The sequence below is a fragment of the Erinaceus europaeus genome, chromosome 12 (assembly GCF_950295315.1).
Source record: "Erinaceus europaeus chromosome 12, mEriEur2.1, whole genome shotgun sequence".
Lineage (NCBI taxonomy): Eukaryota > Metazoa > Chordata > Mammalia > Eulipotyphla > Erinaceidae > Erinaceus > Erinaceus europaeus.
Window position 1 is genome coordinate 60,174,262 of NC_080173.1, and position 25,731 is coordinate 60,199,992.

The following is a 25,731-nucleotide window of genomic DNA, read 5'->3' on the forward strand; positions in this document are numbered from 1 at the left end:
GTATGGGTGAAAAACTAACACAGGAATATGTCCATATTTCTAACCTTCCATTTCAAATGTATTTGGACCCAACAAAAGCAAGTGTTCTTTTTAACTTCCTCTGAGAATATTAAAATAACGATAGTTGAACATTAGCCATGATAATTGGAGCAGAAAGTTCTATTGCTGAAAAAGAGATTTCACCATCAAGTAAAGAAAAAGAATGCCTTACAGTACAATAGCTGCCCTACTAAGTTTTACTGGTATCCTCGAGGACCATCGTTTACTCAGCACTAAAGCATACTTTGAGAGGTCTTGTGCCTTTTAACCATCCTGTCCACTTTGTAAGCTTTTGAATATAGCAAGAAGGTAGGTTTTTTTTCCCCCATTTCTTTATCATCTACTTGACAGAACAAAATAGCAAAAAGTGCATTCATGTTGAAGACAGGTAGACAAACTATTGTCATTCCTCTGTATCCTTGGATAAAGTAGCATATCTGACTGAGTCTCTGTATAGTGGTTTTACAAAGGCCCTTTTCTCAGTTTTGTTCGAAAAGTTAAATAAGAGAAGACACATAAGTTATCTTAGACATCATCTTAATGTGTTTAACAGATGTTTTATGAGTATTGCATCCTACAGAAATAGCTATATCTTTTGCTGCTCAATCTTACCTTTTGGCTTAAATCAAAAGAGAAACAACAGTTAGACATGTTTGGATATAAGCCTTGAGTCCTGGAGCGTAGACCACAAAGAAGCCCCACAACACTATAAATCTCTCAGCAATATCTGATAAAGCTGTAACAGCCTTCCTAGGGCTGAGCTTGAGTTTTGTAAATGCCTACTCTTTCTATCTGTTGAACTAATTCTATTTTCTATTTTCAGTTCTTTCTTACTTCCTTGTGTTTTTTTTTAAATTTTGTGGTAGTTGTGCAAAGTTGAAGATTGAATACTGATAATTATCTATGAAGTCATCAAAGGAAAAGTAAGATCAGATAGGTAGCTACCATAATAATGAAAAAAAATTCTAAATTTTAGAGCAGATAAAATAGTTCACTTGGCTAATGCACCAAATTTGCCTTGTACACTACCCAGTCCCAAGCCTGGTCCCCTTGACATTCAAGGACATTTCAGTGCTGTGGGTTCTTTTACTGCCTCTCTGTCTATGTCTGAAAAACTCAGCCTGGAGAGGTGAAGCCCTAGAAATAATTAAAAAATAAAAAGCATAAAGTTTTACCTTTCAAATTGGGATATGAGTAACTGGTATATATTTGGAATTCTAACTTTCAGAGGGAAAGACTATTTTGTTTGAATCACCGAACTGTTTTCTACTTGTTTTTATTTATTTACTTATTTATTACTTCTTGCAATGACATTTTATTTTGAAATCTTTAGGAAGCCAAAGCCGTAATTGAAGAAACAAGAGCACTCCGTAGTCGAATTCATCTTGCAGAAGCTGCACAGAGGCAGGCACATGGAATGGAAATGGATTATGAAGAAGTGATCCGTCTGTTAGAGGCTGAGAATGCAGAGCTAAAGGCTCAGCTTGCTGATTATTCTGACCAAAATAAAGTAAGCAAAACAGTCCTCTTTTCTAGTTACCATGGTTTCCTTGCCGTTGTCATGTATCCTGTTTTCATTTTCTTTTCATCTGCACTTCTAAACTAGGTCAGCGTTTGTCTTCTCTTATTCAATGATAGGATGATGTGCTGTGAGGGGGCAATGTGCAGGTTGTAAGCCTTGCTTTTATTCAGATAACTCTGGGATGGAAAAGCATGTGCCCCAAATTTATGTGTGTCATTGGTCAACTGGGTACAGTTCAGGCACTAAGTCCTGGAACTATTTACCAGTTAATTGATTAGACTAGTTTTTCTCCCTTTGTTTCTAGATTTGCTAATTTGTCTTATGGGAATGGGAATAAGAGAGTCTAGGGACAGCTTTTCTTTTTGATTAGAGCATTCAAGGAAACGTGAAAGTTAAATAACTTTTGCCCAAGGCCTGATATAATTAATTAAAAGAAACTGAGTTTGAATTCTTCCTTAAATGTAAATGTGAGATGTACTAAATTAGGCTCCTATTTCAACAACAAAATACTGAATGTTTTCCAGCAAGCAGTGCGAATTTTTTAAATGTGATTTTTCTTAACACACATGCTACATTCATTGTGTAATCATCAAAAGACATGTAAATGTACATTTTTGCTGAAATGAGATGGAAAATTGAATACATTAAACATTTTACAATTTCATAAAGCTTATAAACTAATTTATAAGCATAGTAGGTGGTTCTGCCTCTTATCCCATCAGTTTTAAGAGGACACAAAGTGAATATGACTAATTTATGCCTACTTACTTCAACATTTAAAAAAGTTAGGTACTTTAAATATACCAAGTATAAATGAAATGTGTTTTGGAAAAGAAAAATACAGAAGAAAAACTGAAACTTTCTTTGGCTAGCACTTCAGGGTCATTACTATATTTCTCACATCTGTCCATTTAAACTAATTCCAAAAAGAAGGCTGTTCTTCCTGTTACCCTTTGATAATACCACTGGCCAAGAGGAAAATATTTATTTAGAAAGAAACAGTACATAAGATTATTACATATTTATTGTTTTTGACCCAGTACTTTAATTATGGGATGGAAGACATTTCTTATAGGTAACTTTATGATTATGAAAATATTTTGGGAATTACCAAAATACTAAAAAACTTCTTTTTATGATAATTATACTTTGGTGGGAAAATTGAGTCTTTAAAAAAGTTTTATTTCGAACGCAATGTTCAACAAGTGCATATGAATTTATTAAATGGTGTTTTTAAACTGTGGCTTATTTGCAATTCTTTTTTCCAACTCCTACTTGAGACTCATTTTGATCCTATATCACCTGACAACAATTAATTCAGTTCTATTCTGTATCTGTCTCTCTCTCTCTTCCTATATTGGTTTTTCATGCCATTCCTTATAACATCCTAAACTAAGCTACACAAATAGTATATTGTATTACTCCATTGTCTCAATGTTTTATTTTGCAGTTCATCTAACTGCATATTTTTTTCACTAATAGTTTGTGCTCCACTGAATGGCTGTGCAACAGTATACATATAACTTCTGTATTTTTTTGTTTTCTTTTATTATGAAAGATATAAATATTTTAAAATATTATAATAATTACTGAATATTATAAAAATTATAAGATGTTTATTTTACATATGTATATATTCATGCATTTTAAGATTTTATTTATTTACTAACGAGAAAGTAGAAGGAGAGAGAAAGAGCCAGATATCACTCTGGTACATGTGCTGCCAGGAAGTGAACTCAAGACCTCATGCTTGAGAGTCTAATGTTTTATCCACTGCGCCACCTTCTGGACCACTATTATATACTTTTCTACATGTCTATAAGTTTTTCCTGGGTTTCTACCTTGGAATGGAATAGGTTGAATGATAATAAAATGATTGATTTTAGTATGTAATATCTAATTGTTTATGAAAATGCTGTAACTAATTTTTACTCTTGCTAGTAGTGAGAATTCTTGTTTATCCTGCATGTTTGCAGAAACTTTTTTTCTCTCACTTTTCATTTGTGTCCATCTGGTAAGTATAAGTGTCTATTTTAAATTTTTTGTTTAATTAAAATTTAATGATTAAAAAGATTACAAGATAACAGGGGTACAATTCCATACAGTTCCCACCACAAGAGTTATGTGTCCCATCCCCTCCACTGGAAGCTTCCCTATTTTTTATCCCTCTGGGAGTATGGACCAAACATCTCTATGGAGTGCAGAAGGTGGAAAGTCAGCTTTAGTAAATGCCTCTATGGGAGTGGATGTTGGCAGGTCAATCTATACCCCCAGCCTGTTTCTGTCTTTCCCTAGTAGGGTAGGGCTCTGGAGACGTGAGGTTCTTGGACACATTGGTATGATCGTCTGTACAGGGAATTCAGACTGACTTTATGGTAACCTCTGCAACTTGGTGGCCGAAAAGCTGTAAGATATGAAACCTAACAAGTTGCTTAATAAACAGGAATCCAAAGGTAGGAATAGAGCAGATGAAACTAGGGGTCTTAATGTGGGAAAAAGCTAAGAAGTCTGTTTTAGATATGTTCCATGGGGCCCATGACTTTAGTAGTTTTTGCCTGAGCCTGATAGCTAACATTATTAGATTACATTAGATAGCATTATTATTAGATGCACTAAAAGTATTGTCTGGGAAGATGGTGTCAGAGTTACAAACAAGACTAGAAAGCTTGATTAGGGCAGATAATAACTCCCAAATTTGAGTGAAGTATATAAATACCATTAATTGTAAACCCATCCATCTGACCTAGGGCCTGTTAATATATTCATATTTAGCACAGGAACCTGTGTACCTCTGTATACCTGTCAGTCTGAGCTCACAGTCCATGGTGACAGCTAGAAACGTTCTAGACTGCACTTATTTCAGGACCAGTCTTCTTTGAGTGTCAGAGTAGGATGACCCAGTCTCCCTTTGGAGAGTGGGGCTTTCCCTACCATTGCTGCTCTACAGTGAGGGCAAGGTCCTCAAGATTCCTTCAAGAGGTTTTATATGATACTCCTGATGGAAGTGACCAGTGATGGTAGAAAGAGGGATCAGTCTTGGCCAATCATATCTATGTGGGAATCCAAGGATTCCCTGACTAGGGCCCCAAATGATGGGGTGGCCTGGTATTGATCAAAAAGGCCATCTTGTGCTGGTCTCTTGCCCTTATCCAGCTTTTGTAGTCCTTGCCTTATCTGATGACATTAAACTTAAAGTGATTGAGGTGTTTAGGCCTATTAGTAAATAGTTGATTTCTACTAACTTGCTGAACTTACTGAGTCTAAATCTACTCCCAGGTGACTGTTGAGCACTTTTACTTTTTAGGTATATAGTTTCCCCTAGGGTTTATAACTTTGTTAGGGAATATGCCATTTGAAATAGAACTGGGGAGTCCCATGTGTTAGGAAAGGTCTAACCAGATTATTGGAGTTAGAGGGTTGACATCTCAGGTTTGGCATCTCTGGATACAATCCGAAGTGAAACGTGGTGTGGTGGCACTGGTTACATTGATTTAACTGAGGTCAGCAGAGCAGTATCACAGGGGTGGGGATCAAGAGGAGAAGCATGGAGAAATACAAGCAAGTCCCAGAGGTTCCAGGACTGTGGAAAATATGGATTTATATTTATATTATATATTTATATTAGAGTTTAAGAAGGCAAAGGATAATGACTGTTATAACCAAGTTATTTGGGTGTGTGGTTTACTTTGAAAATCCCATGGTTAGATTTACTGTACCAGACATGCCCTCACCATGATTAATGTCACTTAATGCTATCTAAAAAAGAAAAAAAAAACTATATTTTATATACTGACAGGACTGATTGCTTCTGATTAGTATTTTTTTAAAGTTATTGTTAGAAATGCTTTAACAGTTTAAGCCCAAGGTTTGAATTCAATCAGTTCAAATTTGAAACATTAAGTGCTTAGACTAAAGGAATATATACTCAGAACTGAAATGAGGTTTGGTATGTTAGAACTCCCCACCCCAAGTATTAGAATTTTGTTTGTTCCTACTGACCTATGGTCAATTGAAACTAAAATTTAGGCTTATGCAGTTATAGGTCATATAGGTAATGTAACTTTTGACCTCAAACTTGCATGGGTGGGGCCTTATTCACCAGAGACTTTGTTTTACCTACTCACTAGAGCTAAAATTAAAGTGTTGTTCAGAGTCTGGGCAGTGGCACACATGGTTGAGTATAAGTTGTCATGCATAAGGACCCAAGTTCAAGTCCCTGATCCCACCCTGAGGGGAAACTTTCTTGAGGGGTGAAACAGTACTGGAGGTTTCTCTCTTCTCTGACCCTCTTCCCTCTCAATTTCTCTCTGCCCTTATCCAATAAATAATGAAGAAGAAGAAGAAAAGAAGAAGAAGAAGAAGAAGAAGAAGAAGAAGAAGAAGAAGAAGAAGAAGAAGAAGAAGAAGAAGAAGAAGAAGAAAAGAAGAGAGAGGGGGGGAGAGAGAGAGAGGAGAGGAAAAGAGAGGAGAGGAGAGCAAAGCAAACAAACAAAAAAACACTGTTTTGTAGCTTGGAGAGCACACACTTTATCACACAGAAGGACCTGAGTTCTCTTGGGGAGGGTCATGCCCAAATGAAATCTTTGTGAATGGTAAAATAGTTCTGCGATGTTTCTCCTTCTCCCCCCCCCTTCTCTCTCTCTCTCCCTCTTTCTTTCTCCTTCTCTATCTCTCCCCTCCTATGTGGAAAGGAATAAAGATGCAAACAAAAAAAAATTATTTGCAGAAAGTAGTAGGCTTGCACAACTACTAAGTCTCAGCAAAGGCCTAGTGACAAGGGAAAAAAATATTGTATTTTTTAAACTCATTCCTGTTCGCCTCTGTGAGGGTTGTTTCTTCCTAACTCACCATTAGATATTCTTCCATTTACCATATGTGCCAGATGAAACTTCAGATTTAGGTCAGCAGGAATTAGCATGTACCCTCAAAGCACTGCCAAGGAATCCCCTGAAGTAACTAAGAGACTACTATACATAGTCTGCTTTGTGGACATAGGCTATTGGTATATTTCCCTGTACAGTCTCTTGCTCCTTTGGATTCCTTGGCATGGTTTTTCTTACTGGAATCCCTTTATTTCCTTGTCAACTTATCTTTATACAATATCATATCACATGAAATGTATATAGATGTGTATATCTTTGTTATTTTTGGTTGGGTCACAGTTATATGGACCTGGCAGGCCATGTTGCTAAGGAAAAAAACACTGTGAATGAATTTATTTTAGTTATTAAAATTATTTAAGACTCAATAAGGCTATATGCAGTTTATTTAGTAAAATTCTAGGATCCCTATTTACAATAGAACATTTAAACATGTTTTAAAAATGTTTAAGATTTGAGAATCCCTAGGGTTGGGTGGTGGCACACTTGGTTAAGTGTATGCAAGGATCCACATCCAAGCCCACAGTTCCTACCTGCAGGGGGAAGCTTCACAAGTGGTAAAGCAGTGCTACAGATCCCTCTCACTCTCTCTCCCCTTCCCACTCGATTTCTCTCTGTCCTATGAAATTAAATAAAGTTTAAGAAAAAAAATGAGATTTCCCTAATGTCATGAGGTATTTAATGTTGCATGATACTTAATAAAAACAAAATGGGAGGCATGATTGCAGAATAACTGAAAATTGTATGGCACTCTTTTTGTTATCCAGGAAAGTGTTCAGGAGTTAAGAAAGAGAATCACAGTACTTGACTGCCAATTGCGGAAATCAGAAACAGCTCGAAAGACTTTTGAGACATCCACTGGAAAGCTGCTTCATTTTGTAGAGGTGAAATTTTCTATTACATTCTTTATGTCCATTTAGAAGGCATGTATAGGCTGCTGACATATAGGCAAATGTCAGGGTATCTAGGGGCTAACAAAAACACTCCCTAGGGCCAAGCTAGCAATGCTGATTTATAATGGTCTAGATAATGGAAATACCAGCTAAGAGGTTGTGAGAAGAATTAGGATAACATTACCAATACATGTTATTTCATTTACTATATGAGGGAGAGAATTTCATCTACGGGGGTTGGGGGAAGGGAAACCAGAGTAAATGTGGCATGGGGAGTAGAACCAGAAGCCTCAGATATGCAACTCCTGTGCTTTCCCAGTTAAACTATTTCCCTGCTGCTAAAAATTGGTTATTTGTAAAATAATTTGATAAAATTTTACCTTTTTTTTTTTTTTTGCTATAGCTAATATATTTCTGACATATAATATTGCATGTTATTATAAGCTTTCCCACACAAAGCAGAAGTACCATGTTCTTCAGTGATGGGGAAACTGTCAAACTTAACATATCTCATTTACTATCTTGTTTATTACCAGGCTATTCAAGAATTATTTTCTGATAACTCTGTTCCTTTATCAAGTTTAAGGTAAGACTATTTAAATGCTTTCTTTAACATAAGGCAACTGATTGCATGTTTCCCTTTGATAGTTGTGGGAAAAAAAATGCAGGACATTTTAAGAGGGTATATCACTCGCAGTGATTACCTTTCTTCGGTGGCATCTCTTGGAAACAGATACAAGAACACAGTTTTGTGTTTTTGTTTTTTTTAACCTCATCCATATGTAAAAAGAAATTCCTGAAGGAATTTAGCCAGTAACCTAGTACAGGTACCTGAAAACAGGCTAGACTTCATTACTTCTGTGAAAGTACTTAGACCCATACTCATTTCTCAAAACTGAAAGAACTCTGAAAAGCAAAAATGTGTCTGGCTGTTCTAGAGGAAACATATACCCCAAGTAGTAAGTGTCACCACCAAGCTCTTTCCCTGGGACTTACCTTATATAGATTATGTATTTATCATATTATTCCTGATTTTACTATAATTTAGTGTAATTTTAGAGTTAATTTGTTATTTGATATGACTTTTTAGGGTCTTGGGTGTAGGGAACAATCCAATTTTCCATATACTTTATTAATTGCTTCTTTATGCCGTTGCAACTAATGAAAAATTTCATAGGAATGTTCTACTTTTGGATAATTCCAGAAGCTTATACTCTAAAACTAAGGGTGAATAGCCAATTTTGTCTTTGTCAAGAATTCTAAAAAGATGGGATTATTTTGAAGTTCTATATATGAATATACTACTATAATAATTTGTATTCATATACAGGATCCTATAGATGTTTACAAATTATTATAGTAGTTACAGGGTCACTGCTAAAGGTTTATTTCACTTTAGCAGATCAGAAATACAATTTTATAAAACATACCTGTGCAACCAATTTTTCATATTTCACCATTCAATAGACTTATAAATAAAATAAATATATTTAAATGAGTATACCTTGATTTTGGTACTATTCACAGTTTATTTCATATTTACTGTGAGGCACAAATATACTAATAAGACTTGTTTATTTACTTTAAATTGAAAGTTTTTGGTCATTTTGATACATAATAAAAAATGTATAAAATATATCTGTTCATACATATTTACAACAGTTTCCTGTATTAGCTGCCCATTAGCAGTGCTTGTAGTAGTACACTTGGAAAAAATAGAAACCTTTACCCCTTACAGTGAAAAAAAAGGTAATTTAACAAACTAGATCCTTATTATATTTTAGGTTTCCACATTGTATTTTTTTTTCATTTAGAAAAATATAGTAGTATGTTTTTTAAACTTATTTTAATGCAATGCTTTACTTTTATATATATATATAAACACTGACAAAACCATAGGATAAGAGGGGTACAACTTCACACAATTCCTACCACCAGAATTCCGTATCTGATCCCCTCCCTTGATAGCTTTCCCATTCTTTAACCCTCTGGGAGTATGGACCCAAGGTGCAGAAGGTGGAAGGTCTGGCTTCTATAATTGCTTCCCCCCTGAACATGGGCACTGACAGGTCAATCCATACTCCTAGCCTGCCTCTATCTTTCCCTAGTGGGGCGGGGTCCTGGGGAATCAGAGCTCCAGGACACATTGGAGGGATTGTCTGTCCAGGGAAGTCTGGTTGACATCATGCTAGCATCTGGAACCTGGTGCTGAAAAGAGTTAACATATAAAGCCAAAGAAGTTATTGACTAGTCATGAACCTAAAGGCTGGAGTAGTATTTTATGTGTATAATCATCACAGAAAAAGAAATAGTTTGTACAGTAAGATATTTACTGTGTAATAAGTTCAACTTTGTTTCATTTCCCTCATAGTGAAAGGAGAGCTCTGTTGGCTTCTCAGACTTCCCTCTCACCACTGGGAAGGAATGGACGTAACATTCCAGCAACACTCGCTCTTGAGTCTAAGGAACTTGTTAAATCTGTTCGGGCCATACTTGATACAGACTGTAAGTTTTTTACATTTCATCATTTTTCCAAAAGCAATTCATTAACAAAACAAAGAAAATTACTTTGAATATGAATGTTTAATTCTGTTGAATCTGTCAATTGATAAATGATGAAATTCTTAATGCATTAGTTATAGGTGTAGAATATTTGCTTAAGTACCTAGAATGGTTCTCAAGAGAATATAGTTAAGTCTTTACCTCTACTTCCATCCATAGTATCTTTGAAATAAAAGAATAAATATAAAAGTAAATTCACAACAGTATCCTGGTTACATGGAAACAATATTGAAAAAAAATTTTGAATATACAACATATTGAATATGATTGAAGGTACACACAGTGAGCAAAAGACCCCCCCCACCCCAAACATAATAAAGATGGAAGTTAAGACCAAGACCTCTGAAACACAGGGGAAACTTAAGACCAGACATGGGGATAGTCAGCAGGATAATTAACTAGAAAACTATGAAATAGCTGAACTAGTTTCCTAATCTTCAGAGCTGCTGACTCAAGCATTTATTCCTAAACTCAGGCCAGAGGATCCCTCTCCTAAGGATCTATATAGTCTGTCAGTGGACATCCCCAGAGTTAGTGCTGGGCTAGAAAGAAGAAGAAAGGCAATGCCTTAAGTAGCTTCCACTATCCCAACAGATAGGGAGAACCTTGGGGATGTTTAAATGATGTAGACATCTCCATCTTTTCCTCTTCCTATCACCCAAGCAACTTTGTCTCTTCATGGATTTCTTTTTTTTATTTCTCCTCTCTTCTTTAATGCTGCTCTACAAGCTATTGCTCTAGTTGCCAGCCTCTTAACATTCTACTATCCTTCTTGTTATCACTCTTCATCTTCCCTATGCTAAGAACAAGATACCAAATATATAAAACGTAAGCATAGGGAAATGTAGATAAAAATTATATGATAATTAAATGACAAAATGTGTAGTTTCCAGTAAATTGTTGAATAATAACTGACTTGACTTGGTATAGAATAATATTCAAAGACCCTTTGAGGTAACTTTTGACTTCAAAACAGTTACAGATTATTGGAAAACTTATTTCAAATACCCCATTATAACTTTGTGTAAAGAAATTCTATGGGTTTTAGTAGAGATAATAATACTAATGTTTTGTGTGAAAGCTCAGAATTTTATGAATCAGATCTTTTGTTTTAGTCGGGATGGCAATAGTGGAGGGAAACACCTGCACATACATAGTCCATTGGACAATTGCTGACATTAATTTTAATTAACTTACTAATATTAACCTCTATATTTGTCAAACATGATCATTCAAAGAATATATTTGAAGTCCAGCAGAACTTCTCTGGAAGTGAAAAATTTCATCTGCACTTTTTACTCATTACAAGATTGTAGCTACTGTACTATTTAAAACTAGCAAATAGTTTCTATATTTTCTTTTTACTTAGAAATGTAGTTGCTCATGTTGTCATATTTTTCCAGTACTTTTGTAATTTCATATGAAATATTTTTTAAGATTTGTAATTCAGATAAACACAACTCCTTTTGCTTTCTTTGTAAATAGTAGTTTTTTCTCTATGTAATGAAAAGCACAAAATTGCCACCATGAGGTGGGTAATTCAGCTGCAAATTTACTTTCATTTCCTTTGCGATACCAATCTGGTTATTTCAAGTTACAATTTGAAATTTTCACTTGGGTAATTTGCCTTAGTATTCATTACTTTAGTATACTCTAGGAGATTGCACTACAAGAATTCCTCAGGAAAGAGAGTAAGATTCATGGGCTTTGGTTTTCCTCTAGTAGTGGATAAGTGAGTAGACAGAGGCAACCTGGTGGAGCAACAGTTTGAATCCTTATAAGTAGTGCTCTTAAGAACTTCTGGTTTCCCCAAATTGGGGGTATGGATCAGCCTGTCAATGCCCATGTTCAGCAGAGAAGCAGTTACAGAAGGCAGAACTCCTACCTTCTGCTCTCTTTGATGCGTAAACAGCCTTGATCCCAGCTGGGGAGAAGTGATAGGATGAATATAAGAGGACTCTAAACTCCAGCTCCATCAGCACCCAGAGAGAGAAAAGGAAAAGAAGGACACATGGAGGTAACTACGATGTTATGAGTAGCTTAGAGAGGAAGAGAGGATTGAATCAGAAAAAGAAGGGTCAACTATGTATAAATGTGGATAGATAGTTGTAGAGAAGATGGTTGGCTCATGTTTACAACCTTAGGGGAACTGTGGTGGATTGCAGTGGGGAGACTCAAGATTCAGAACTAGTGGTGGGAATGTTGTGAATTCAAACCCATGTCAACATGTAATTCTGTAATAATAATAATAATATATATATATATATATATATATATATATTTTTTAAAGAGGATGAACCTCTGGTTTCCCCCAGAATTGTTCCAGAGAGCACTTCAATTGATCTCCCACCTTCATTGGGAAAATTACTTAACTTCTGAACTTAACTTCCTTGTATAAAGGTAGAGGTCATAATATCTGAAAAAGCTTGGTAATAAGATTAAATGAGATTTTTATAAAATACCTAACAGAATACCTGGTAGTATGTTTCACAAATGAATTTTGCTCCTGCTAATGCTGATACTACATTATCATCCTCATCATATTTGAAGTAATTGATTTAAATCTACTTCTCTGTGATATTAAACAGTTATTGTCTAGAGCATCTTTCATTTTGGATAAATTTGAAAATGTAGATGAGAACTTTTCTTAAGCTTAACATTTAATGTTACTGATTTTTAGTACAGTTACAGTCATCATAGAAAGTGTTTAAGTGTTTGAGTCAGAAACTTATCTTTCAGTTATTTACTGCTAACTATAAGGAAATTTTGGTCTGTTGTTGTTAACATTTCCTGTGAAGCATTATGTAGACACAGATGCTCTTTTCAGTCAGTATTGAACTCCTGGAGGTGCTTATATTGGTTTCCATCAACATTGACATGGTCAGTATTGCAATGCTTTAGTTTCTGTTTGAAATAACAACTTTTTAAATTGATTGATTGATTGATTAAACAGAGAGAACTTGAGAGGAAAAGGGGAGATAGAGGACAGAGAAAGACACCTATAACAGATGCATGGCTCTTGAAACTTCTCCCTTGCAATTGGGAGCCAGGGGCTTGAACATGGGTCCTTGTACATGTTGACATGTGTACTCAACCAGTTGCTCCACCACCCACTCCCATAACTACCTGTTTTGAACTGTAATATTTTATTGACATCCTGATTGCAAAGCAATTTTTATTAGTGATTTAATAATGATTGACAAGATTGTGGGATAAGAGGGGTATAAATCCATATAATTCCCACCACCAGAGTTCTGTATCCTATCCCTTCCATTGGAAGTTTCCCTATTCTTTGTGCTTCTGGGAGTATGGACCAAAATTCTTTATAAGGTGCAGAAGGTGGGGCATCTGGTTTCTGTAATTGCTTCTCCTCTGGACATGGGTGTTGACAGGTCAATCCATAGCCCTAGCCTGTTTCTGTCTTTCCCTAGTAGGGCAGGGCTCTGGAGAGGTGGGGTTCCAGAACACGTTCGTGAGGTTGTCTGCCCAGGGAAGTTAGGATGACCTCATGATAGCATCTGCAACTTGGTGACTGAAAGCCATTAAGATATAATAAAACAGAACAAATTATTTAATAATCAGGAACAAAAGGTAAGAATATAGCAGATGAAGTTTGTGGTCTTCGTGTTGGAAGAAGCTAGGAAATCTATTTTAGGTATATTGCAAGAGGCCCATGACTTTAGTAATTTTTGCCTGAGCCTGATAGCTAACATGCAGGTGGACTAAAAGAATTGTCTGGGAAGATGGTTTTAGAGTTGAGAATAGGACTAGAAAGCTGGATAAGGGCAGAGAGTAGCTCCCAAATATGAAGAAAGTATATAAATACCATTAACTGTAAACCCCATCAATCTGACCCTGGGCCCCATGTCTATTCATATTTAGCACAGGAGCCTTTTTAACCTCTGCATCCCTTTCAGTTAGATAGTGCTGGCATTCCATGGTGACATTCTAGACTGCACTTATTTCAGGACCAGTCTTCCTTGAGTAGGAGAGAGAAAGAGGGACAACTGCAGCACTGTTCTGTTTCATCACTTGCAAAGCTTTGCCCCTGCAGATAGAACTAAAGGCTCAAACTCGGGTCCTTGAGCATTGTAATGTGCACTCAACCAGGTGTGACACCACCTAGCCCCAAGACCAAGCTTAAGGACCTTTTGCTTAACACACAATCTATATGAATCCTGAGGATTACAACAAATGCTATTGACTAACTAAGATAGCAAATATTAGTCTACCCCCTTCAAATTAGAATGCATTAAGTGGTATCCTTCAGCCAGATTTTCCTCCAGTTATTCCCAGAATTGCAGCTATTGTACAACAGAGACTAACGTGCTTGTCTTTTGTTTTTTGGTTTTTTTAATATTTATTTTATTTATTTATTCCCTTTTGTTGCCCTTGTTTTGTTGTTGTTGTTGTTGTAGTTATTGTTGTTATTGTCCTATCTCTGGATAGGACAGAGAGAAATGGAGAGAGGGAGGGGAAGACAGAGAGGAGGAGAGAAAGATAGACACCTGCAGACCTGCTTCACCGCCTGTGAAGCAACTCCCCTGCAGGTGGGGAGCCGGGGTTCGAACCGGGATCCTTAAGCCTGTCCTTGTGCTTTGCGCCACCTGCGCTTAGCCCGCTGCACTACAGTCCGACTCCCCATGCTTGTCTTTTGTAACATCCTACTCTTCAGTGCTACATATCCCATATCAAAGATTTTGGGATTTGTCTATAACTGTTAGTACTTTTGAAGATGTCTACTTTATGAATATATCCCATTTACTATTTCTGTAGTAATATTTAAGGAAGCACGGTAATCTGTGCATTCTACCAGGTACATCACCACCCATCCTTTATGTTAAGTATTTTTTTAATGTTTATTTTTCCTTTTGTTGCCCTTGTTGTTTTATTGTTGTAGTTATTATTGTTGTTTTTGATGTCGTTGTTGTTGGATAGGACAGAGAGAAATGGAGACAGGAGGGGAAGACAGAGAGGGGGAGAGAAAGATAGACACCTGCAGACCTGCTTTACCACCTGTGAAGCGACTCCCCTTGCAGGTGGGGAGCCGGGGCCTTGAACCGGGATCCTTACTCCAGTCCTTGTGCTTTGCACCACGTGCGCTTAACCCACTGCACTTCTGCCCGACTCCCTTATGTTAAGTATTTTTAAAGCTCTCCAATTCCAAGACTACTCGGCCTGACACTGAAGTTGAAAGCAAATATTCTTATTCTCTAAAGAGAATATGATGTGGCATAATTTCTTGGAAGTAAATACCAATAGCTTTTAAAATATCTGAGAAGTTTTTCTGAAGGTTAAAAACTGTTATAATGGGTCATATATTTCAACCCCAAAATTCTCCATGTTGGTAATTTTGCAAATAATAATAATAATAATAATAACAATGATAAAGTAAACTCCCAGGCAGGGGACATAGCATAATGGTTATGCAAACAAACTCTCATGCCTGAGGCTCCAAAGTCCCAGATTCAGTCACCTGCACCATCATAAGCAAGAGCTGACCAGTGCTCTGGTGTATCTCTCTGTGTGTCTCTCTCTCTGCATCTCTCTTAAAAATAAAATAAGGAAAATACTTTTTAAATGTGAACACACAAAAATATATACATCAGTATTTTCATCACATTTCATATAATAGCAAAAATAATGGAAATCTGAGTGATAGCACACTTGGTTGAGTGCACACATTACCATGTGGAAGGACCCAAATTTGAGCCCCCACAACCCACCTTCAGGAGGAACGCTTCATTAACAGTGAAGCAGGTGGTTTTGCAGGTGTCTCGTTTTCTCTCTTCCTCTCTGTCTCCCTCCTCCCCTTTCAATTTCTCTATCTTATCAAATAAGATAGAAAGAAAAATAATGAAAAAAAATGGCCATCAGGAGCAGTGGATTCATCATAATATATAGATAACTATTTCAAGTAAGTTAAGTAACTATGTTTTGGGAAGCATTTGAAAATTAGGATGGGGTCTGGCCAGTGGTGTACCCAGTTAGCTGTAACCACATATTAGCATGCACAAGGACCTGGGTTAAAGCCCCAGTTTCCCACCTTCATGGGGCAAGCTTCAAGAGCGGTGAAGCAGTGCTTTCATTCTTTCTATCCCAACTTCCCTCACAATCTTGGTCTCAAAAAAAAAAAAAAAAGGACCACCAGGTGCAGTGCTTTCATCCTTCAAATACCAGCCCCAGTGATAACTCTTGTAACAATAAAGATTTAAAAAGAAGAAAGGACTTTTCCCCTACCTGCCAAAGGCTATCTGTGTGTGCCTTGTATATCAACTATTCAGGTTTTTCTGTCTTAAATTAGGAATATTTCAACTTTACAATTAAGCTGCAGTAGTAGCTGCTTTTGTTTTTACATTCTGGAGCTAATTAGCAGTTATGTAGGTGGATGAGAGAAGGTTTTATGAGAAAAGGGGGAAAGACAATATTGCAACATTTAAAGGCCTTCATGATTTTTCTTTTAGATTTAAAGCTCTGACTTGATATAGCATCTTCCCAGTGTGCTTACTCTGGTTCTCATACTCTCATCATTGCTTTTCTTATTTCCCCTAGCACTTATTTTTATTAGCTAACATGAACTTATCAAATGAAAAGCAATATATTTTCAGTGAGTAATAACTATAATAGTTACAGTAGAAATTATGCTATTTACTTCCCCTGCAAAGTAATCATACTTTTATATATCTTTCTTTTTCTCGAATTTGGAAAGGTATTCCAATCATAAGGGAGTAGCATGTGAAATTCAGATACCATGTGAACGACAATTTCACCTGTTTTTTGTAAGGCAGACCTATTCTTAGTATCTTATTCATAATCACTATAAACATTCATAGTGTTTTACCATTCAAGAAAAAAAAAAGAGATTGCAGGATGTACAATCTCTAGGATTTAGTCAAGTAAAAGTTTTTATATCTTAGTAATAAATGGTGAATAAACTGTAACATAAAGTGGTTTCTAACAGAAAGGCAGAAGAGTACAAGAACTCCTTCAAAAACTGTGGAGGTTGATGATAAAATATAGTATAAGACCACTTTTCAAAAAAAGAAACAGAAAGAAAGAAAAACGGTGCTCCAGTGGCCTTTCACAATTAGAACCAGTAATAGAACATCTAAAATGCAGTTCATGTTTCAATCCTATAATCGATAAGTAAAATGTAAATGATGCTAGAAAGCAATATTTTTTTTCCTCAAAGCCTTAAAATGTCTTCATCCAAACCGAATGCACTGTTTTGGGTTAATGAAAGAGGTGTTCTCAGGAGCCAGGCACTGGCACACCTGGTTAAGTACACACATGATAGTGTGTGAGGACCCAGGTTCAAGCCCCCCAATCCCCACCTGCAGGGGGAAAGCTTCATGAGTGGTGAAGCAGGGCTGCAGGTGTCTCTCTGCTTCTTTCTCTCTTCCCCTCTTTACTTCACCTCTTCACTTAATGTCTCTCTGTCTCTATCCAACAGTAAATAAATAAACATACATTTTTAAAAATGAAAGGGGTATTCTCCAGAGTTCATATGAGGACAGAGTATTAGCATCTCATTTTAGAAAAGGCAATAGCATTAGTGTGCAGTAGCAGCTTTTATAATTATTTAACATGATAGAATAGTTCAATTTAGATCCAGAACTTTGTTCCTTCAACAGTAGAATATTAATATTTCTATTACAGAAAATACATTTTAAAATAATAGTACAGTGGATGCAAAAAAAGTTTTCTCAGTTTTATGGTCTGAAAGTACAATTTTTCATCAACATGTCCTTATAGTAACCCTGTGAGACAGCCATTATCTCCTCTCATATAAAAAATATGAAAAGATCAAGGCTCAGAGGATATAAATGAATTATTTAAGTCTCACTAGGAAAAGACAGTGCTAGAACCCTGACTCAGGTCTTTCAATATTGTCTTGTGAGTCTCATGAGTGCATATAGTTAATTCATTATATCACAAGTGAACTGGAAAGGTTTTATTTTTTTTCCCTTGAAGGATATAAGATGGCACTGTATCTTATATTCACATCTTAGGATTTAATGAAATATGTTGTAAGCACCCCAAATGTGGAAATATAATCTTTGTAGGATAGTTTAAAGAACCGAGTGGAGTCGTATGAAAGTTCTTCGTAAAATATAAACCATTCAAAATAAATGAATAGTAACGAGTTTCTTGGAATCTGTGAAAACTATGGTGTTTGTCAGAAGGAAGGCAGGAGTGACTGCAGAAGCTTTGATAGTGGGTACAGTAAGTTGGACACACATATAAGTGGGTGTGAAACTATAGCCCAGAAATACTATGTTTATAAACCAGTGTTAAATCACTAAGAATAAAGATAAATGAAGTGTGGAATGCTATATACAAATAAAATTGTGATTTGGATTCAGTCTTAATTAATTAGAATCATTGGCCAAAAACTTTATCTGATCTTAACTAACTTTCATGACTTATAAATATTCAGTATAAAGCATTGGCTTAAACAGATAACATTTGTCCAAAGAGCTTTAATATTTTTAATCAGGAAAAGGAGGCTATCTAACTTACTGATTTTTTCTAATTTTATTAGTAATATGATATTTATTTATAAAATTAAAAGACATCAAGAGTATAATTTCACATGTTTCTTACCACCAAAATGTTCTGTGTCCCCATTCTTTCTGTTGGAAATTGCAGTAGTTCTCCCATGATCACAGATATGGGTTGATTATTATTTCTGTAACTGCCTATCAATATTTACATATATTTGCTCATTTTTTTCCTATGGACCTGCATTCTTCTATCTCTTCTCTCCTCGCCTCCCCTCCCCTTCCCTCCCCTTTCCTCTCTCCTCTTCTCTCCTCCCCCCTGCCCTCTTCCCCTCCCCTCCTCTCTTTCTTCCTCTTTCTTCCTCTTCTCTCTCCAGGTCCTCAAGAAATTGGAGTTCAGAGCCCTCTGGTCATTTCCCCCTAACATTTACCTATCTGAGAGTATGACCCAAAATTCTTTATGAGGTACAGAAAGTGGAAGGTCAAGTTTCTGCAACTGCTTCTCCACTGGACATAGGCATTGGCAGGTCAATCCATATCCACAGCCTTTTTCTATCTTCCCCCTAGTGTCTAGTTTTATTTTTATCATTACTAGAAAATTTTATATTTTGTTTTTATTAGGAATAAAGATATGTTAATTCTGCCTCTTAAAAGTAAAAGATTTCTAAGTGTCCTGGAACTTTCACAATAAGAACAACAACAAAAAAACTCTTTAAAATCATTTACAAAGCAGTACACAGAGATGAGGGTGGAGGGGTTGGGAGTAGATAGCACAACAGCTTCCTTCAGTGTTGTGGACATCAGATTTGGATCTTACTAAAATATACCAAAACATACCAAAGCAGACACACTATTCAGGTAAACTATCTTGTTAGCCTTTTTCTTAAACTAACTCTTAAATGCTAATGAAAGTTAAAAGCAAGGTAGGAAGTATGGTAGTAAGTAGGGTGCTGAACTTTGAAGCAGAGGTCCTGAGTTTGATCCCAAGCATCCCATGTGCCAGAATGATGCCATGGTCCTCCCCTCTGTCCTCCTCTTTCCCTGCCTTCCTCCCCTCTCTTGTCCAAGTCTCTACTTTATATTACTAAACACAATCTCTAAAAAATCACTCTCTTCCCTGGTCGAGCTTTCTGGTCCTTTTTCCAGCCATGACATCATCTCCCCAGACAATAACTAGGATCCACCTGCATATCAGATTTCAGGCTGGGGGGGGGGAGGGGGGGAAGGGAAAAAAAACTAATATAGTCACAGGCCCTTTGGAATATAACTAAAATATGCCTACTAGCTATCTACAGAACGGAACCCCCCCCCCCCAACTCTTCATCTGCACTATTCCAGCCTATAGGTCCATGATTGGTCAACAATTTGTTTGGCTTTGTATGTTAACTCTCTTTTCAGCACCAGGTTCCAGATGCTATCATGATGCCAACCAGACTTCCCTGGACAGGCAACCCCACCATGTGTCCTGGAGCTCTGATTCCCCAGGACCCCACCCCACTAGGTAAAGAGAGAGGCAGGCTGGGAATATAGATCAACCTGTCAATGCCCATGTTCAGCGGGGAAGCAATTACAGAAGCCAGACCTTCAACCTTCTACATCCCACAATGACCTTGGGTCCATACTCCCAGAGAGTTAAAGAATAGGAAAGCTATCAGGGGAGGAGATGGGACAGGGAGTTCTGGTGGTGGGAACTGTGTGGAGTTGTACCCCTCTTATCCTATGGTTTTGTCAGTGTTTCCTTTTTATAAATAAAATTTAAAAAAAATCAAGGAGGGTCTGCAGACCGTGACATACCCAGTTAAGTGCACATAGTATTAAACACAAGGGCCCACACAAGGATCTGGATTCTAACCCCTGCTCCCCATCTGCAGGTGACAAGCTTCACAAACATAGAATCAGATTGGCAGTTATCTGACTTTCTCTCTCCCTTTCTATCTCCCCCTCCTCTCTCAATTTCTCTCAGTCCTAGCCAATAAATGTAAAAAAAGAAAAGAAAAGAAAAGGTCAAGGCAGGATAGAACATTGAGAATGGGAAAAAAAATCAACTTGGGCAAGATACTTTAAAACTCCAGGAAAATTCCTCAATATGACTACTGTTTTGTCTGTAAAGTGAAGGGAGAGAATGTACAGTGGTTCTGTAAGCAGAATATACGTCAGGAATAGAAGAGATCTTAAATTCAGTCCCCAACACTGCATAGTTTGAGGTGGTGCTTTGGTTGGTCTCTGTTTCTGTGTGTGTGTGTCTCTTTCCTCTTCCCATTCTTCCCTCTCTAAATAAATCATTTTAAGAAGAATAAAAAGCTCATTTTATTAAAAAAAAAAACTAGGTTCAGTTTGTGAAACTGACATTAGTTTTCATATAAAAATACTTGTTTGTATTTTAAATGTCCTTATTAAAAAAGACAGATTTATTTTACATGTAGAAATAATAATATAATAAGGGGACCATATGCTACAGGACTCAAATTTGAACTCTTATCACATAATAGGCTTTAGCTTTTGAGGTTTTGTAATCTCTCTACATCTCATTTTCTTCCTCTATGAAAATGGAGATATCACCAGCTCACAGGGTTGTGAGGATTAGAGATAATGTATCTGAAGTGGCTAACTGATAAAGATAATGTTTATAGTGGTTCACATCTGGGAGAAACTCAATATACATCATTATCATTATCACCATCTTCATCATTCATTATAATTATGTAAAAGGAGTATTTGTCCTTCAGACCTAGCCTAATAAGGTAAAGTCTTTTTCACTTTATCCCCTGCCTGCCTCCCCCCACCCTTTCTTTCTTTTCTTTTTTTTTTTTTCATTTGGGAGCTAGAAACCTTGGCTAAGTATTAAACTCCAAGAATATTTAAGAAGAAAATAATTGCAAAGTAATATATCATCATTTTAAGAAGCAGTAAAATTTGAATGGGAAACTCAGTTTCAATTGAAATTTACTCCTTGGATATGAACTTTGAAAGAATAAAGAAGTTTATATTTCTGGTCACCATTACAGATGCTCCATATTTCAGTTATATATGTGGAGAGGAGGAAAGCCATGCTGTGATTGTGTCGAAAATAAGCATTAATAAAACTGTCCAGGGATGGGAACAAGAAGCCACTAATTCAGACTTGTTTTTTTTTTTTTCTTTTTTATGTAGAGCCAGGACCTTGTACATGCATGATTCAAGTGCTACTTTTTCCCCTCATTCCCTTAGAAAGATACCACAGCACCAGACCTTGGCACCATGGTTGAAAATTCTTGAAAGAGACACAAGCATTTCACCCATATGGAAAAGTAAACAATATAAATATCTAGTAGAAAAATGAGCCAGACCACAAGTACAAAGGTATTGAGACAAGAGAATATCTGGGAGAAGTTTCAGAAAAACAAAGAAGACAATATGGATGGTGTAGTCAGGCTTATTACTGTCATTCATTCCTGGCTTCAATTTCTACCTTCAGAAAGGCTTTTCCTAACCACTGATCACTAACACTGACCTTTCCCCCTCTCCAGATACTCTAATTCACTTTCCTAATTATTTATTCTATTCATTTACTTATTTCCTATTTATTTTTTCTCCTGTAGTACTTTATACTATTTCTTGTTTGTTTACTTATTTTTTGTTCTCCTCTATTAAAATATTAAATCCTAAGTCTGGGGAAAGAGCTCAACACAAAACTTTCATTTCTGAGGCCCCAAAGGCCATGGTTTAATGTCTTATGACAGCTTAGCAGTAGTCTGGTACTCTCTCTTTCCCTCTCTCTCTTCCTCCCTCTCTCTCTTCCTCTCTCTCTCTCTCTCTTCCTCCCTCTCTCTCTCTCTCTCTCTCTTCCTCTCTCTCTCCCACTCCCTCTCTCTCCCACTCCCTCTCTCTACCCCTCTCTCACTCTCTCTCATTCTCTCACACACAGTAAATAAATAATTTTTTTTAGAAATTAAAATAATGTGCGAAAGTTTAACACATTTTAAATATTATTTACTTACACATGACAAGGAGACATTTATTTACCAAAAATGCATATATTGACAATGACAGTCAACCATGTTGGTAAATATGTGAGAAAACTCATACACTGTTGATAGATATTTACTCAATTAGCCTCTTTGGATAAGTATACTGTGTGTGTGTTTCTAGGAATCTGAAATACACATTCTTTTTAGTTACAATTTAGGTGTCTATTAAAAAAAATTGTGTTTTGTAAGCATGAACCTAAGACAAGGAAATAACACTTCCTGTGCACAAATAGAAGCTCATATAATTTTTTCCCACAAATATTTGTTGAGTTCTAATGTATCATATACTAAGAAGAGAGACTAGCTCATTTGATATTGAGGTTATCACTGTAGTAGGGGGAAAAAAAACAGATAAAGCTCAGTCATGAAGTAGGTGAAACTTGAGGAAGACCAGATTTAATACTTGTTGCATGTATGTACCCTAAATCCATGTACCTTCAGCTGGGACTTTCTAACAAAAATATCCATGAATAATCATGCTTCCTACCCCACCCACGTGGCAAACCAACAGATCTGATAGAGGGGGAGTAAGAGGTCAGTTTTCTTTCTTTCTTTCTTTCTTTCTTTCTTTCTTTCTTTCTTTCTTTCTTTCTTTCTTTCTTTCTTTCTTTCTTTTAAATTTCTTATTTATACAAAGGAAACATTGACTAAACCATAGGAAAAGAGGGGTACAACTCCACACAATTCCCACCACCAGAACTCCCTATCCCATCCCCTCCCCATGATAGCTTTCCTATTCTTTAACCCTCTGGGAGTATGGACCCAAGGTCACTGTAGGATTCAGAAGGTTGAAGGTCTGGCTTCTGTAATTGCTTCCCCGCTGAACATGGGTGTTGACAGGTCAATCCATACTCCCAGCCTGTCTAAGAGGTCAATTTTCTACACAGAAAACCATGGTTGTGATTGAGAAAGGTTTATCATAAAGGAACATTACAGAGGAAAAAAAAGTAAGAAGTCAAAACTGATCTGCAGAGTGGACTTAAAAGAGCTCAGACATATATATGAATGAATGATGCTTTCTCATAGTAGATTACTAACTAGTTAGTAGACTACTAACTAGTGAATGCCAATCTGTCATGGTGGGGGAAACTTCAGTCACTGTAACGTCTACTGGAATTGTAGGTCTACCAAAAGCATCTAAAGAGGATGTGATTATTTAATCATATACATGTCTGGTCATATACCAAAGATTCCATGACAGTAGAGGTTGTTTGGTTTTGGTTTTCTGTTGTTGTTAATTTGTTTTAAATTTTGGAAAAAAAAAATTGTTCACTTATTTAGAGGCCATGTTTGTAAATCTGCCTTGTAGAGTGACATTATTATCAAAGAAGAACTCTACTCTATAAATTACTTTTATTCATACTGGGAAAGAAAAGGCAGGGACATACAAATAAATCAAGTGAAGTTTCACAGAATTCTTTAATGAACTTAGATGTGCAGATATTCAAATGCTGCACAAAGAAACAACTGAGAAATAGCAAGAGCTTTTAAGATTAGAAGCAGGCAAAGACTCAAGAAAGTTGCCCCTTGACTAGTATGTATACTTCCCATACATGAGAACCCTGGAACATATGAGAATACTCAGAATACACACAGGTGGAATTTCATAAATTGGGGAAGTGTGTGTGTGTGTGTGTGTGTGTGTGTGTGTTTGTACATACAAAAAAAATAAAAATTGGGCTGTGGTGTGGGTCCATCAGTATTATGCATAAGTGAGGTGTTCTTGAAAGAGGGAATTGCAAGGAGGATATAAGCAGTGCTAAATGCTAATAGTAAGAGGACAGCTTGTGTGAGAAATGGATTGGCTGTTACTATAAGCATATATAACCATTAAGAAAGAAATTCCAGTCAATTGGTGAAGGCAGAAATATATATTTTATGCCAACACTGTGTTGAATGTCAGTGTAATTTTTCTTCTGTCATTCAAAAGACTTTTCAATGACCTTAAGTTCATAAGACTTACGACTTCTTGGTCATTTTATTTATTTTTTTAGATTTATTTTATTATTATTATTTATTTTCACTTTTGTTGCCCTTATTGTTTTTTTATTGTTGTTGTATTTATTATTGTTGTTGTTGATGTCGTTGTTGTTGGATAAGACAAAAATGGAGAAAGGAGGGGAAGACAGAGATGGGGATAGAAAGATAGACACCTGCAGACCTGCTTCACTGCTTATAAAGCGACTCCCCTGCAGGTGGGGAGCCAGGGACTTGAACCAGAGTCCTTAAGCCAGTCCTTAAGCGTCATGCCACATGTGCTTAACCCACTACCCGACTCCCGGTCATTTTATAAATAGCAGTTATGTAACTGTAGTTTGAAAGGTATAGGGTTAAGGGGAAAAGATACAGGAAATCAAACAGTCTGTATTGATACTACAACATGTGTTAGATTCCTTAATTTGACAAATTCCTCCTTATACCCAGGTTTCTGCGACTCTTTAGTGGGGTGCAATGCTCCAGCTATTATCAAAGTGCCATTTAAGTATGTGCATAGTTTTTCTAAATTGATAAGTGCTAAGATACAGGAGAAAATGTTAGCTTGGTTAGGAATATTTTTGTTTTATTGTCTGCTGACATTAAAAATGTGTCAAGCTGTATTTTTGTTATTTTGAAAAAAATAGATAAACAGGAAAAAAAATGCTTAGAATCCATCACCAAGAGGCAATCATTGGTTACATTTTGGCCTGATCACCTTCAGCCAGGTTTTTCAGCTTTCAGGCGCTTTTAACACTTGTTTCTATAGCATGGGAGGAATGTGTTGACTAACAGCTTGGACTTGAGGACCAGATTTCTGGGTTCAAGCCCCACTTTTGTCTCTTGTGAACAACCTAATTTTGACAAATTTAATAACTTTTGTGTGTATTCAACCCTTCACTGGTAAAATATAGAAACTAATGATTGTGTTCGGTAAATGTGATTTGGTAAGACTTGATATTTTAGAGTTGCAACTTAACACCCTCTCCCATCAATATGCCAGCCTCCCCGGTAGTTATTTTTATAATCTTATTTGCCATAACATAAGGTATATAAAAACAGAGTTGATCCCATAATCTTACCATATTTCCCATCCTATTTATAATTATTTTCATCCTCCACTGGCACTCTTTTGGAAGACTTTTCATCCTCTTGACATTCTATCATTCTCCAGATGTCCTGTGCTTTTGTCCCTTGCTTTAATGTGCAACTTTTGTTTACAGAATGTCCAATTGAGGGCTTCTTCCACCCCTGTTTGACAGAGCGGTCACCCCTATATTATAGAGCTGATAAGAGAAACTGAGGTATCCAGTTGAAGATTATACTTGTCTGTAATGGCCTTAAAATTGC

At 36.4% G+C, this 25,731-nt stretch overlaps 1 protein-coding gene across 6 annotated transcripts in view; it reads left to right on the forward strand.

Annotated features, from left to right (window-relative positions):
• Positions 1-25,731, forward strand: part of STXBP4 (syntaxin binding protein 4) — a 214,024-nt gene that overhangs the window by 117,828 nt on the left and 70,465 nt on the right. For 5 of the 6 annotated variants that reach the window (XR_009553085.1, XM_060203767.1, XM_007531409.3 and 2 more), the window contains 4 exons: positions 1,373-1,549; positions 7,209-7,325; positions 7,871-7,920; positions 9,706-9,839. Coding sequence is in view for 4 of the 6 variants with exons in the window: in XM_060203767.1 (XP_060059750.1) it covers positions 1,373-1,549; positions 7,209-7,325; positions 7,871-7,920; positions 9,706-9,839 (478 nt within the window). In the remaining 2 variants the exon portion in view is untranslated. Of the gene's footprint in view, positions 1-1,372; positions 1,550-7,208; positions 7,326-7,870; positions 7,921-9,705; positions 9,840-25,731 lie in introns of those variants that run through there. The other variant, XR_009553087.1, reaches the window with a different exon arrangement.